We start from the raw sequence: 16144 nt of genomic DNA on the forward strand, positions 1-16144 counted from the left end.
CCCTGCCCTGCTCCAACCCTGCCTTTGGGCCTCTTGTGTTCTGGCAGCTGGACACTGTTTGACACCTTAAACCTCAATGAAGTGCTCTGAGTACTGTGGAGACTCTCCTTGCAGTTGTAGGTTGAGTTAAGATCGAAGCACGGAGTGCTGGAGAGTTCACTGTGCAAAGAGACACCTGAGGCTTCTCCTCTGGACTGTTGGAGTTATTTAAATACTTAGGGCTGTCAGTATGCCAGAAGTGTCCTTTAAAAACATCAGGATGCTTGGCCAGGATTGGTTTGTGCTTTGTAAAATGCACACAACACCTGAAACCAAGTTACAAGAGCAGAAATGTTTTTTTTCTTTTAAAAACTTATTACAAAAAGCCAAATTTTTTTACAGCTTTCCGTAAAAGGATTTAAAACTAACCCAGTGGATACCTGAAACAGATCTTGGGGAAAAAACCTGCATATTTGTTCTTTGCAGGTTTTTTCCCATTTTAATCATTTGTAGCCCATCTTTGCTGAGCTGTCATCCCATAGAAAGGGAGGTTGTTTCCTTGCAAGTTGCTCTGATCCCTTACTGGGGTTTTGTTGTGCTGTTGTACTTTAGTGCTTTGCTCAGTAATTCTGGGGGACTTCATTAGGGGAAAAAAAGTCTCAGTCAATGGGAAGGTTATTTGGATTGTTTCTCTCTGGTTTTGTTCAGTCATTCCAAGTTGTTTCCTTTAAGCTCTTCAGCTTCATAATTGTGCTTTGTTTTGCAAAGGTGCTGCAGTGCTCCTGCAGTTCTTCCCTAGTCTTCAGTCTGGGCTGTTTCCTACTTGGCTTTCATGAAAATGTTTTGATACAGATGTTATAAAATACCAAGTCTGTATTGGAATTGTGTGTTTTCCCCCTTTAACATGGATACCTGTTTAAGAACTGATGGAGAAAGTCTCAGGCTCAGCTGTGTGAGCCCCAGGAGTCAGTAACCATTGCCAGTCCCAGCACTGACCTTTCTGCTGGCACAGTGCCCCTCAGCCAGAGCCTTGCTCGTGTGCCCTGGGTGTTTAACCCCCTCCTGCTGTGTTTGTTCCTGCCCAGGCCCCCGAGGTGATCCGGATGCAGGACAGCAACCCCTTCAGCTTCCAGTCAGATGTCTACTCCTATGGAATAGTGTTATATGAGCTGATGACAGGAGAGCTGCCCTATTCCCACATCAACAACCGAGATCAGGTGAGGAACACGCTGGGACCACCATTGGATTTCTGGGCATTGCACATTTTGCAGGATAAACACAAATGCAAAACAATTGAAATGTTGTTTATAACTTGCTTTGTTTCAGCAGCAAATCTGTGTTACTGAATGTTTATTCAATATTGACAGGGACAGTTACTCAAGGGAAAAAAATTGATTTTTATAAGCATTGTAAGTGCCCTGTGAATTTATTCACAGGTTAAAGCTTTAGGTACCTCAGTAAAATCTTGGTTTATACATTTGCAGTTACGTGAACTTTTCCTTTTGATTTTAAAAATGTTCTTGTGTCAGGTTGGATTCTGTGCTTTTTACTAAGGCAAAAAAATAGTGCCTATTGTCAGACCTTTGACTATGGAATGTTGGTGTGATTTAGTCTTTCCTAAGCTGTAGTCACCCAACCAACAATGGTAAAGAAGCACATTGAGGACAGAAACCCCAACTGTTCTCTTCCCATGAACACTTCTCCTGGCTTAGCCAGTGTAGAGCCAACGCTGCAGGGCAGGAACTGTGGGATCTTTGGGAGCTGTTTTGATGATCCTCAGTTGTGGTTTGTGGTTTTGGTTGCTTTTTATTAATTCAGATCTTCTAATGAGAAGTGTGTGTGTATGGAGATTATGGGGGCAAACAACTAGATTTTAGCCTCTATTAGTGACTCTTATAACCTGTAATAATTCACAGTCAGTGTTGTAAGTAGAAGAGGCCACTTCTGTTAAGCTAAGGAAGTTTTTTCTTATTTTAAGGTTGTCTACAAACTGGGCCATTGGAATATGCTTTAATTCATAATATTGAAATTATATGCAAGTTTCAATAACCATCACTGTTGCAAAACATGCAGCAGCTGACTCTCACATAAGTTTTCAGGAGGGACAGAACAGAATATTTCCAGGAGAAGAACACAAAGACATTATTTAGGATGAAAATCCTAAACAATGACCATATTAACCTGGATTAAAACAGAATAAGTATTTTCCAACACTAATAACATCTTTTATTGTTTGTCTCAAAACGATCCATTTCCTTTTTTGCTGCATTAGCTGTGATTAGTTCTGATGATCTGATGGTTCTGTGATTCAGATATCCCTGAACATCAAGTTGTCACTGTAGACTCAGCAGAAGGAGCTCCCATGTCCATGTCACGGAGCACCAACAGCTCCTTCTCCTGCTGAGCCTTCCAAAGCACAGCATTCCTGGAGCAGTCCCATCCTCCCCTGCACCCAGCGGGACCATCGGCCTGGTTCACTCACTGGGACAATCTGCAGGGCTCTGGGCTGTCCTTTGGTACTCAGATTTAATCATCACCAGTGAAACCACTTCCCTGACTTTGGTTTGTGCTGCTTCCTTGTTGTTCTGCAGATCATTTTCATGGTTGGCCGAGGTTATGCTTCCCCAGACCTCAGTAAACTGTACAAGAACTGCCCCAAAGCAATGAAGAGGCTCGTAGCAGATTGCTTGAAGAAGGTTAGGGAAGAACGACCTCTGTTTCCACAGGTAAGTGTGTTTTGTGCACAGGAGTTTCAGGGTATTGTATAAATAGCCATTAGCACACGAAAGAATCTGCTCAGGTGGAAGGTTTGGGTTACATGAAGTGCAGCCTGGTTCCTATTTTTGCCTTTGTTCACAACCCAGCTCCTTTGGCAGTTGGTATTTCAGTTCTGCAAAGGTCATGAAAAATCATGACTCATGAAGCTGAGGCTGTGCCAGGTGACCCTGGAGCAGTTTAACAGCTGACCCACTTTAGAGAGAAGCAAAACCCCACCCTAACACAATTAAAATCAAATCTGTTTCTCTGTATACATTTTATTTTAGTGTAGGTTTGAGGGAAATGAGAGACAACTCCTCCTTTCCTTCCCCACAACTAAAAACAAGCAAACAAAATCCACTGGGGGATGGAAATTCATGTAGCAATTTTTGGTATTTTTACAAGGGATACTTTACCTTTTTCTGTCACTATGAGGATGGGGAAGGTGCTTTCTTATTAAATAGCTGGAATTAAATATCAGCAGATTTTGGAAAAAGAACTTGCTGTTTTAAACAGCTTGTTGTTTAAAAAGTTCTTTCCAACAGTTCTTTGCAAACAGACTGTCAGGCAGAAAATGCAGTTCTTTCCCTGTTACTGTGCTGGGATTGCACAGATGCTTGTGAATTGACTGAGAACTAATGGAAAACCCTCTGCCCCTCCCTGAGGCTCCTCAGAGCACAGCCTGGCTGGCAGAGGTGGGTTATTGCAGCTGCAGGGTTGTGTTCAGTGCCCGCAGAGCACGTTGCTGCTCTGCAAGGTAAGCTTAAAGCCATAACTGAATGGAGTTGGGAAGGAATGGAATGAAGGTTTAAGACTGACCTAGGCAGAGCTGCCTCTCTGAGCAGCCCCTCACTGGGTGTGTTCCCCCAGATCCTGTCGTCCATCGAGCTGCTGCAGCACTCCCTGCCCAAGATCAACCGCAGCGCGTCGGAGCCGTCGCTGCACCGCGCGGCGCACACGGAGGACATCAACGCCTGCACCCTCACCTCCTCCAAGCTGCCCGTCTTCTAGGCCTGCCCCTGCCCCGCTCGGGGACAGGCACACAGGGACACTTGTGCTCTCCGTGACTCGTGCCCAGACCAGTGCCAGCGGGATCCCCGGTCCCCTCGTCCCAGCAAGCTGCTAAGGATCCGTGCTCAGCCCTCCCGGCCTGCCCTGCCGTGCCCTGGGCAGGGACAGACTGCAAATCAAGAGATCTATTACTATTTTTTAATAGATGCACTTGAGCCTTACTTTGCCCACGCCCGGAAGCGGGTGGATGTTCCTTTGGCAGTGGTTCTGGACGGGCTGGATCTGTGCTGAGGGGGTGTTTCCACAGCCAGGGTGGCTCTGAGGACAAGGTCCTGGTGCTCTGATTGCCCCACGCCATGTGCCACCTCGAGGTGGGGGAGCTGTGCCTGCAATGGGTCTGCAAACAAGACTGAGGGAAGAGGAAATAACTCTGGAAATCAGCTCCTGCCCTAAGAGCTTCATCAAGCCAATGAAATAAGTTAAAATGCTAATTCAACACAAAATAGTTTTGCAATAGTTTTGCACATAGAAGAAAAACTCTTGCAAAAGAATGGAATCTGTTCTGAATTGTCCTGCTCAGAGAAGGAAGCAGCCAGTCACGGTCATCCTGAGAAGCCTCACAGCTGACTTTGGTACTAAGGACTGTTCCCTGCAGCCCAGGAGGTGGAGAGTGTGGAAGCACAGCCTTGGGGCTGGCAAAGGCTGAGGGACATTATCCGTCTGCATCCCATCGGAAGCTGTCGTGCAAGAGATGCACTATCAAGAGGAAACTGAGCATATACAGTTTTTCTTGCTGATTTGGGGTTTAATTTTGTTTTTATTGCTCCTGAGAAAATGCATTTATTGTAAGCCAAGGTTCCTCTGATTATCTTATTTTAATAAAATAAATTAAATTTTAGGTGTATGATTCCATGTCATCATTTAATGCACTACTCCATAGTTCTGACTGCTACATCTAGACTTGGAAAACTCAGAAGTTTCTGAGTACTTTTTAAGAGAGTTACTATGACAGGTAACAGTGCAAGTAAAAACACACTTGATACAACAACCTCTCTTTCCCATCATTCCCATGACAAGACAATTCTTACTGTAATAATCCTTCAGCAGCATCTACTCAAACCCACACTGATGCCTCTCAAGCTGTTTCACTGCACCAGTTTTGCTCTGTTTTCTCTTGTTTCTGTAGGGGGAAGTGAGGGTTTTGTCTTGGCTGAACTCCCTGGATGACAGAAATAGATGCTTTAATCTAAAAATTGGGGTTTTTTAAATAGCACTCTGTTTAAATATGTTTATTAGGGCAAGGATGGAAACCCAGATGGTTGGGAAGTCTGGGATTTTGCCTTTCTCTGTGTGCACAGGGGAGTGGGGGCCCTGTCTGAGCAGGAGCAGTGAGTGGAGGCTGTGACCTCCACCCCAAATGCTGTCAGTGGGGACAGCTGCTGTGTCCAGCTCTTCTCTGTAATGACCAGACAGACACTGCAGCTTCTTGTGTGCAGCAGCAAAACCCCACAAAGTGCTTCTGAAAGAGGGACTAGAGCCAGACACAGACTTAGAAATAATATCTACACTGTCTGTACTTAGAACGTTCCATAACGTAACAAGAAGGGTGGAATATTGATCCTTAGAGTGACCATAAACTTTGCTTGCTAAAAAGTAAACTGAGACTTGAGGGAAACTGCTCCAAATGGTTCTGCATGGGTTTTAATAATACTCTTGGTACTTTAACTGCAACTCTCACTAATGTAATTTTTCGGTAATTTCAACTTCATTATCATAAGCTTAAAGAGGGGGAAGAAAAAAAACCAGAAATGCTTGAGCTGCTTTTTACTTTAGCTCTAATTTCCCAAAAGAAACCATTAACTCTTGATTTTTAAAACAGATTCTGTGACTCTTAAAACATTTAAATATATTTGATAAATAGGCTTATTTTAAGTAGCACTTGATGTCCAATTAAATGAAAGCTCCCAATTTAGAAACTCAGACCTTTTAAATCTTACTGCTCTTTAATTTAAATGTCTGTCTCTGTTGTCCCCAGGTAGCTTTGGAAAACAAGTTGCCTTCTTAATTTCAGATCACTGTTCTTGGGGCAAAGTCAATCAGGAATGTCTTGTTTAAGGTAAAGAACATCCTTTCCATTGACTTTTTGGATGTATTTTATTTCTTTGTGGAAAAAATGTGTACAGGAGCACCTAGAAACAAATTTCAGTGGGAGGGTAAGGGCTGTGTATTTTGAAGTAGAAAGTATGTTTGGGCAGGTGCTCTTGAACATTCATCTTAGTGTATAACATCTCTCTTAGTGATGATTTTCCTTCATCTTTGTAATTAGTGGTGACCAGTTGTACTAACAGGACTCGAGCGAGACCTTTGCTGGTGCCTCCATGAGCCAGTTTTGTAAAGCAGCTGAGAACTGGTGTTTGTTACAGACACGAGGCAAGGCCTGACTCTGCAGTAAGTGCTGCTACAAATTAACTCCAGGGGGAAATATTTCTGGGCAAGTTCCATTTCCCGGGTCAGAACAGAGAGCAAACCTGGCATATTCAGTCTGGGGGAAGTGCTGGGCACAGAGAGGGCAGTTCTCCCCTACACAGGTGCTGGGCTGCCATCCAGGGCTTTCTCAGCTCCACTTCTGACCCAGAAAAGCCAACCAGCAGTGGATAATCCTGGGGTCATTCACTGGCTGCCATTGGCAGGTGTTGGAATCCCAGATTAAGGTTCCTGCCCTTTGCCTCACACCCAGGGGAGGTACCTGGGTGTTCCCACCTAACCCTGAAGGAACATTATCCACTGACCTTGGTGTTCTGTGGCTCTTCCCCTCCCCGATGGATCAGGACTGTGACCATCACTGACCCATGGACGTGCAAACTGCACCAGCCAAACCTCAGCACTGGATCCATGCGGGGTGAGATCTTTCTACTCTGATGCTTCCTTTCTCTTTCTTTCTTTCCCACTTTCAGAAGTGTTATTGTTATGCCTTTGTGTTGCTATAATAATATAAATAATAACCAAACTGACTCCATCCCTGCTTTCCACTTTAACTGAATTGTTCTAAAATAAACCCTACATATATATATGTGCATATATACACACACACACACATATATATATTTACAGACACTGTTTGTTCATTGTGGTTTCACTCTAATCCCAAGGGATGTATTTAGAGAACCTGAGCTCCCCTCCCCTGCAGGGGCAGGACCAGCTCAGGTGTGTTCATGCTGTGACTCAGCAGCCACTTCACCTGTGTCCAGACACAATTCTTAGTTTAACTGCAAAGTTCATGCAAACGACTGAGCAGAATTAACTTTGTGTGTCAAATTTCACAGTTTCTAACTCCCTTTGCAGCACAAACATGAATGCCATTTTTAACAAAACCAGAATTCAGTAAACTCTGTTCACTCAGCAGAGATGTGCCTAAATCCCTCACCCCTGCTGTGCCTCTAACATCGCTGGCCTTGCTCTGGAAAAGGCAGATGGAGACAGAGAGCAGCTGCAGAGCCACTCCCAGTGCTGGGGCAGGATGGTGGGTCGGGTTACTGACAACACCTTTCTCTCATGCTGCAGTTTCCAAGCTCCAGTTTGTGCTGTAAGTTCAATTTAGCTCTGCCTTGTGACACCAGTGTTGCTCTGCCCGAGTTTCTGATTCAGTGCAGCTGCATTTGCTTTACAGCAGCTGCTCCAAGAGCCACTTCTTGCCTCCCTGCACTTCAGTTTGCATAAAACAAGGGTGGGAACCCTGTCTGGGAGAGCCAGGCCTTGTCCAGCCCCACTCCCAGGACATCCACCCCCAAGAGTGCAGTAAACTTTATGCTGAACTCTAGGTACTGTCTGAGGTATAATGTGTAAGGTCTTAAATCTCAGGTCTCCTTTTTAAGGAGAAAAATGTACACTAACCATTATTCCCAGTGGGTTTTGTAGTTATACATTTAGTTGATTTAGTGGAGAAAACAAAAAAAAGCACCCAAACTCTATTTAGCAACAGTTTTTACCAGCTTAAGCTTTACCTGGCACTGTATTTACACTACCACTCAGCTCACAAGACAGCATATGTTAGGCCAGAGAGGGAGAAAACCCTCTTGGGATTAAGGGATTTTTTTTTCCATGCAGTCGATTTATTTTTTTAAATATATTTTAGTATTTTTGTTGCCATACAAAAACTATCTGAAAACTTCACCGGGACTGCACAGTAAACCACAGGGCACTTTTGTTCTACCTGTGCTGCAGAGAGTAAAGGCAAGGCTAATAAATAGCTGCACTGCTGTGGGTGGAGGGCTGTGCTGTGTTCACTGGGCAGCAGCAGGGTCCTCCTCAGCCCCCGAGAGGTGCATGAACAGCTCCCCCAGCTCCGTGACCTGGTCCGTGCCCGGCGCCGCCCGGCTCTCCCTGTCCTCGATAAAGTCCCACAGACGCACCGAGTTGAAGAACTGCAACAGAGAGAGATGTGCCTGAGCAGGGACCAGCCCCAGAGCTGAACTCTGCCCCGGCAGCCCTTCCTCATCAGAACAGCCCCGGGGGGGGGACTGCAGAGCTGGGTTTGTGTGCTGAGCTCAGGGTGACAACCCCTCTCTGCACGAAGGGGGGAGTGGACACGGCCAGCACCAAATGCAGGCCAGGGTGAGTTTCTGAGGAGGCTTTAAACCTTTTCAGCTGCCCTTGGGGCCAGCTCTGTGCAGGCACATGACATGAGCTTTTAGCAGTGTGGCTGAAAGCTGTAAGGGCAGAATTGCTGCGAGGGAAGGTGTGCCCTGAGAAGGACTAGCTGAAAAAATAAAGCAAACATTTTGCTGTTAAATGAGGTGCGTTTTCCTTCCCCTAAGAACAAACCTTTGCCCCAAGGGGCATTGAGAGGTGCTTTCTCAGCTTGTCCTGCAGGGCACAGCACACTCCCAGCAGCCCCTGCTCCCCGCAGGGTGTGCCAGAGCAGTGCCCCAGGGTTCCTCACCCGCACTGTGCCCTCGGAGCTCAGCTGTTTGCGGGGTTTCTCGGGCTCGGCGCGGGTGCCGTCGGGGTACGCGTGCAGGTACAGACACTTCCCGCCAAAGGGGCACGTCCCCTTCCCTTGCTCAAAGTACTTGCAGGGCTTTTTCCTGATTTAATGAGAAGAGAGAGTTACTGCCTCCAGCTGGGGAGGAAGGAGCTGCAGTTCAGTCCCCAGGCTCAGCCTTAGTGATGCTCCAGTTCTCACACCCAGAGCTTTGGCCTCCCCTTCCCTGAGAGCAGCCAAAACAGAGGGGAGAGATCACTGAAAGCAAACAAACACATAAAAAAACAGCATCATAAATCAAACAGTTTCATTTTAAGCTGTGAAAGTGAAGGATGTTCAAAGAGCACCACAATGGGCCAATCCATTGCTCTTTTTCTAGGATATCTTTTCTCCTGCCTTTTCTACCACTACATTTTTAAGAACCAGTTCCCCTCCTCATCTCCTTTGACAATTCTTTGTTATTTGATGTTTCCTCATCTTTGTTGTTCAGCCAAGGTGTCCAGGCTGCACAGCAACTTGTCACAGGGTTGATCCTTGCACAGTTTGTACAACAGTACCTGGGGAGGGGGGTGGATTGTTCTACAATGAAAACAGCTGAAGAGGAAACTACAGGGAAAATGCAATGGAACTTGATAATATGAAAACAGTGATGGAACTGATTCCTAAGACATAGATACAGTCTATCCAATAGCAACTACATGGAGCACAAAGATCAACCCTAACAAACAGAATACCCAAACACTCAAACAGGTTTTTTCATCCTGTGTTGTCCTGACCCCAGCTCTTGGCTTAGACTCCACTTCAGCAGCATCTTATTAGCATTTTTTCATTCCACCAACACCAAATCCTCACATTAAACTAACTGCCAAGAGCTCTACCCATAGAATTTCTGTACCAAAGACATTTTTACCCATAACCTGTAATGTATTAGTCTTAGCTGAGCACTTCAGCAAAGCCTCTTTTTACACCTTCTCCTATACAACGGTTGACAAGAGTCAAACTTGACTTCCATGACCACCTACACTGCTACTGCAGTGGCACAAAGGCTGACCTTGCTGGGAACAGGGCTGTTTAAAAACTGTGCTGAGGCTCTGGAGCACAACTGACCACCTCAATCCAAAGTCCTTAGGAGCTAAAATAAACCAAACCAGTGATGGGGGATTGAAAACAACCCCTATCTGAAGAACTGCAGTTTAAAGTGCTTAATTTTATTCAAATATTTTGCAAATAGAGGACAAGATGCTGGGTTAAGTGTTTCATGGAGCAGCACTGCTTTCAATTCTTCTGCTGAGCTCTACAGGAGTTCAAGCAGCTGAGAAGCTGCAGCCACAGTAAGATGGGTCTAAATAAGGCCCATTTTTTCCTGTACTCCTGTTTAAAGGTGGATGCACATCACAGAATAAAGCTGCAAACCATCAGCAAAACAGACCAGGCTCACTGGGGTCAGGCCCAGCTCTGCCTGGTCACCCTAAAAACAGGGAGCAGGAGATAAGAAATGGTATCTCCCTGCTCTGTGAACCACACAGCCCTCACACATCCCAGGCAAGCACAGCTCTGCAGAGCTGCTCTAGCACTGCCCTCTCCCCGTGCTCCCAGTATTCCTGTTGGACAATACAAGGAATGCAGCCCTGGAGTATCTGCCATTTCCAGCAGACATTACAAAAGCTCCATGAATTTTTATCCCATATTGCAGGAGACTATTACATTTTCCTTCCCTGTTTGTTCTCAGTAACCAACAGCATTCCAGGCGATTGAGTCTGAGGGATAAACAGAAGCCACATAAAGCCAATTTTGGCAAGTGAGCTGAAATAACTTCAACACTTCAGAGCACAGTGAGGTTGAATAATTTCTGATCTACAATTACAGGCCAGACCATTTCGTGGCAGCCACGAAGTTAAGCAGAGGAGTGAGCAGAGATCAGGAGTTCTCTGGACAATGGGCTGGAATTACATGAAGTTTAGAAATGCGGGCTCAGTGACTGACTGACCCTTGGTGCATCTAAAGAACACACAGAGTGTGTGTTACTGAACTTACCCCACTCCCTGCTTAAAGGCTTCAATCAGCTCATTCTTCTTCTCCTGCTCCTCCACCCAGTACACACTGGGGATGACAAACTCGGAGATCACTCGGCACTCGGGGCACGACCTGAACAAAACAGCAATGCCTGTCAGCTCTGCTGCCTCCAGGAGGGACACCCTCCCAGGAGGGACACCCCCCTACACCTGCCAGCAGCAGCTTTTCCGAGGGAAGGGGCTGCTCTGTCACTCTGAGGCAGCAGCTCCTCCTCCCACGTTAGCACAGCACACTTTGGGGTGCATTGCTTTGGAGTTTCACTTGAAATCATCCAGCTCAGTGCAGTCAGGGCTCCTGTTTGGTTCTGGACTTGAACAAAAGCAACAGGTATTTCCTCAATGCACAGAAACCTGTATTTGCCAACCCCAGCAGATCAGCAGAAACAAACTGTCACTGCTCTGTGAGTGCTGCAGCCCCCCTGCAGCAGGAAGCCAAACCAGAGGAGAAACACAAATGAAGGTGTCTCAGACTTTGGAAATGCAATGAGCTGACATTCACTTCAACGAAAGTTGTAGTAAAAGTTGTGCAGAAAAGTCTATTTTGGCAGAAGAATGAAAATATTTCCCATGTTTGTAACTTCAAGGAAACTGACCGGATGTTTTAAATTCTCTCACCTGAGGAGGAACATGTTTGGAATACATTTTTTATTGAGCTAGAAGATGAAGGCATTTACTCAGACACAGATAAAGGTGTGATTAGTGGGACCTTTACCTGGAGTAAGCCACAATTTAGAGAAAAGTCCCATAATGAAGCACCTACATAGGAAAAGGAGTTGCTGTTCTTGCACACAGGTCACTGTGAGGGGCAGAGGTTAATGAGGTCCCAGCTGTTCCAGAGCCCCCGTGTCTGCACTCTGCCCCAACAACATGGACAGGGCCAAACTTTTCCCACATAGGGCCAGAGCATTAAGTGAGCTGTTACCCAAGGACACCCCAAGTGTCCTGCTGCTCTTGGAGACAGCTCTCATAGCCAAGTCCTGGGACTGGCCAGCCCTTGGACCTGTTTTCTGAGCTCTCTGCTCATATTTCCAGCTCCAGAATCCCTGCTCAGCAGTTTCCTTTGCAAGCCCCTCAGTGGCAGGGCCCAGGAGAACACTCACTTGATGATGGGGTTCTCGAACTGCTTGGCACATCTCCACTGCCGGATGCAGGACAGGCAGTAGGTGTGGGTGCAGTTGGACAGGATTCCAAACCTCCTCTCTGAGGCCGATGGTTTCTCATACACCACCTCCATGCAGATGGAACACACCTTGTCCTGGCTGGCCTGGAAGGCAAAGGCCTTCTCCATGTCGTGCTCAAACGTGGCCATGCACATCTGTGGGGGAGAGAGGTCAGTGTCAGTGCACTCCCTGCCAGGCTGGGACAGAAGTGTCTGAGGAAAGGGTCTGTGACAGCAAAAACACACAACACTCACTAAGGGCATCATTCCTACCCATCATCATTTCATTTAAAGAACATTAAATCCAATCACTTATTTCAGCCTTCAGTGTTCTCTGCAGCTTCAGAACTGTCAGAAATAAGGATGCCTGAGCACTCTTCATTTACCCCTTTCTGCATCTCTCATGGAACAGGTATTGAATCATTTAATGCTTCAAACACCTCGAAAAAACATCACATTGAGGGTCCAGAACAAGTGCCACACTCAAGTTGTTACTCTGATTATTATTAAGGCCACATTCACTCACTGGATATTAAGTTTTACGCACTTAAGGCATTAGGCTCTTATTTCAGGCTTTCCTCCAGCACTGCTCATCCCCACAGTGACAATCCATAACCACAAGGTGAGCTACTGCTCATACCTGCACAGTTCTACCTCTTTACTTTTCAAAGGTCTCAGGGCTTGAAAAGTAATATAAATTTACATGACTTCAAACTATAATCATAATGACAAAGGACACAAAATAATTCCCTGTTAGTAGCACCTTTGACTAGTGCAGCTCCTCATCCAGCACACAGCTCTGCTTCTGAGAGCACCAGTGCCTGGACACTGAGCCAGGCACCAACCAGCTCCTGGGAGGAGTGAGCATTCCTGCAGCAGCACATCTCAAAAGTACACACAGACTGCACAAACCCTGAGCTTTTTAACCCTTGGATTCTGCTCCTGCTCCTCACTAGCCCTGATGTAAACCTGGTAGCCAGGCAGAGGAACGAGCAACCCTTCAGCCCATCCTTACCCAGCCAATGCCTCACCAATGCCTGCAAGTTCAGCCCCAAAATCTTTGTGCTCCCTCCCATGTGTCCCCACTTGCCCGTGTCCTGGGTGCAGCCCCAGCCAGGAGCAGGTGCCAAGCTGCCCCAGCAGGGCCATCCCAGAGCACAGCAGCCCCAGTTCCTGTCCCAGTGTCCGTGACATGCACAGAGGCACCGGCTGACCCGCAACGGGCATTCCGGCAGAGCTTCAGTGCGCTGGGAGAGGGCTGCAGGCCAGCCTCTGACAGGGATGGAATAGGAAAAAACGAGGTGATTCCTGCATCACTGCTCCCAGTTAAGCCCCAGATGCTTGAACACACCACTGTTAGAACCATTCTCTAGCTGGATAAGCAATACAACGGCAGCTCTTTGGGACTGGCTATGGTACAAAACAGTCTTTGCACTGCAGAGCCAACCCCCAGGGTGCCCTGTCCTTACCATCTCGTGGGCCCTCCTCTGCTCGGGGTCGTGGGGGTGCAGCACGTGGAGGCCGCAGATGTCGCACAGGTCCCCGTGCAGGTACGGGCAGCGCTCCCCGACGGGGCATGGCCCCCGGGCCGAGTAGGGGCACAGCTGCCCCCCGGCCCCGCAGGGCACCTCGGGCCCGGGCTCTGCCAGCCCGCTGCAGATGGCCTCCAGGTACGAGTGGGGCTTCACCTCCAGGCTCTCCGCGGGCTCACTGCAGCTCCCCCCGTCCCCGGGGGCGCCCGGCGGCGGCTTCTCCTCTCCTGAGCCACACAGATCTGAGGGGACAGACACAGGCACTGCACGGCCCAGGGCACTCCACGGCCTCTCCTTCCCAGGAGCAACAGCTGCGTTTGCTTTTTTAAAGTTTTCTTCTCAATGAAATCTCATCTCTAAGCCCCTTCTGCTCACAAATCACAGGAATGTTCCCAAATTACCTACTGAAAAGTTCAATTGCAAGATTTCTTCAGCTGCTTTCTGTTTACAAATAGACTAAAAAAATCACAAAATCATTTAGGCTGGAAAAGACATGTGAGACCATCCAGTCCACCCTATGCCCAATGCCCACCTTGTCCCCCAGCCCAGAGCACTGAGTGCCATGGCCAGGCCTTCCTGGGACACCTCCAGGGCTGGGGACTCCAAACCTCCCTGGGCAGCCCCTGCCAAGGCCTGACCACCCTTTCCAGGAAGAAATTCCTTCTCATGTCCAACCTGAGCCTCCCGGGCACAGCTTTAGGCCGCTTCCTCTTGTCCTGTTGCTGATTGTCTGGGAGCAGAGCCCGACTCCCCCCCCCGGCTCCACCCTCCTGTCAGGGTGGACAAAATCCCTCAGGGAGCTCAAAGCCAGTCCCTCCACAGGCCAGTGGAAGGGAGGACAGGCACGAGTGTTCCAAGGCAAGAGACTCCATCGGGCAGGAATTCTCTGTAGCTGGCCACGGAACTCAATCAAAGGAGGACAACCCCCCCCCCTGCCGCCCGGCCCCAAAGACAAGCACGGCCCCCTCCCACTCACTCCTGTCCCTGAGCACCAGCGTCCTCTTCTCCCTCCTGCTCCGGGTGCCGGGGCCGTGCTCCGGGGGCTGCCGGGGGCTCGGGGGGGCAGCGGGGGGAGGCGGGGCTGCGGCCCCGCCCGGGGCCGGGAGCTTCACGTGGTCGTACCTGGGACAGAGAAGGGGGTCACAGCCAGCACAGGTGCTGGGGACAGGCACAAGGGCAGCTCAAGACCCTGTCCAAGGGGCTGAGCCTCCGGCAGGGTCCCAGCACTGGCCATGGAGGGTGGATCTTGTCACCCCCACACCTCCCCACTCCCCAGGCAAGCAGCACTGGCCCTGTGCAGGAAGGAGCCACAGTTCAGCACCTCCTGCAGGCAGCAGCACCCAGACCTTGTGCTTCCCCACCACGGGAGAGGATGCCGAATCTCCACACAGGAGATAAAGGGCTTCTGAGTTCCTAAAGGACTCAAAACGTCCAGTAAAACTATGGAAACACACTCCAGCAGCAGAGCAGGAGCACCCCGGCCAGTAAAGGGGCTGGTCCAGTAAAGCCATGGCCATACCCAAATGCTACAATATTTTTCATGGGAACAAAAATATTGCCCATCTCTGATTCTGGTGCTGTGCTGAGGACCTGCAATGCCCACAGATACTGAGTGCCCAAACTCCAGCAAAACAGCTGGATCAGAACCAACTCCACTTTGCAGCCTTTTGAGTGACACAGCCCCCAGCCACGTCCCACACAATTCCAGGGCAGCTGATGGGAGCTGTGGGAACCACTGGTGTCCAACCCCCTGATCCAGTCTGGCACATGAACCAGGCAAAGGGAGGGAACTCTACAGAGAGATCCCTCTCCCAGGTGCAGGCACAGCACAGGCACCTGGGAATTCCTCTGGGAAGGAGCCCTGGGGCACATCCCTGCTATACCAATGTACCAACATCAGCCCCTGCACTGTATTTCCCAGAGCATTCCTCAGGGAGTTTTAACACAAAGGCTCCAGGGAAAGGTGTGGAACTGCTCAGCTTTCCAAGGGGGCACGAGGAGGGGGCTTTGCTCCAAGGCAGAGCTGGAATCCCAGGAATTGTAGCTGGGATGTATGTGGAGGTGGCTCAGAGCACAGCAGCTCCCAGGCTCTCCAGGGACATGGAGCCAGCCCTGCTGCCAGAGGCCATTCCATGTGCAGCTGCAGCCCTGCTTTGGGCATCCAACAGCTCTTTCAGGGGGGAGAACTGGATGAAAAACACACCTGAAACCTCAAGTTTCACTTCTATAAACAACTGCTGAAGCCACACCAGAGCAGAACTGTACTGCTGGATCCAAAAGCTGTTTGTGGCTGTGGCAAAGCTCGCGTTCGGTGACTGGTTTAACTCCCCTTGTGCTCCTGTCCCCGCTGTGCCCCCCAGGGTGTGGGGTGGCGGGAGCGGTGCCGGGAGCCCGCCGTGCCGTGTTACCTGCAGCGGGAGCCGTAGGCGCACTGCCCCCGCTGGTAGTACTTGCAGACGGTGGAGGACTTGCTGGTGGACAGATCGTGTGAGAACAGGCACTTGCTCCCCTCTCGACACACTCCCTGCAGGAAATACCTGTGGGGGAGGAGACGACTCAGGGCGGGCCCTGCTGGAGGGACAGCACAGAGCACCCTGGTTTGGTTAGGTTTGGTTTTCCTAACAGGATCACGGAGGTTTGAAAAGCCCCCCCC

At 48.8% G+C, this 16144-nt stretch overlaps 2 protein-coding genes across 8 annotated transcripts in view; one reads left to right on the forward strand and one right to left on the reverse strand.

Moving 5' to 3' along the window:
• The window catches only part of RAF1 (Raf-1 proto-oncogene, serine/threonine kinase), a 66479-nt gene extending 61834 nt beyond the window's left edge, over positions 1 to 4645 (forward strand). For all 7 annotated transcript variants that reach the window (XM_027703162.1, XM_027703165.1, XM_027703164.1 and 4 more), the window contains 3 exons: positions 1065 to 1196; positions 2571 to 2705; positions 3607 to 4645. In XM_027703162.1, coding sequence (XP_027558963.1) covers positions 1065 to 1196; positions 2571 to 2705; positions 3607 to 3747 — 408 coding nt within the window. In that variant the 3' untranslated portion in view covers positions 3748 to 4645. The remainder of the gene's footprint in view (positions 1 to 1064; positions 1197 to 2570; positions 2706 to 3606) is intronic.
• Positions 4646 to 6222: 1577 nt separating this feature from the next.
• MKRN2 (makorin ring finger protein 2) lies at positions 6223 to 16129 on the reverse strand (the record flags this gene model as incomplete). The annotated part of the gene is made up of 7 exons (XM_027703177.1): positions 6223 to 8168; positions 8687 to 8831; positions 10763 to 10873; positions 11901 to 12115; positions 13429 to 13733; positions 14468 to 14613; positions 15900 to 16129. Coding segments are annotated over 7 exons (1293 nt in total), but the record flags the coding sequence as incomplete, so codon positions are not given.
• Between the last annotated feature and the right edge of the window lie 15 nt (positions 16130 to 16144).

The sequence above is a fragment of the Neopelma chrysocephalum genome, unplaced genomic scaffold, assembly GCF_003984885.1.
Source record: "Neopelma chrysocephalum unplaced genomic scaffold, ASM398488v2 Primary Assembly neopelma1_209, whole genome shotgun sequence".
Lineage (NCBI taxonomy): Eukaryota > Metazoa > Chordata > Aves > Passeriformes > Pipridae > Neopelma > Neopelma chrysocephalum.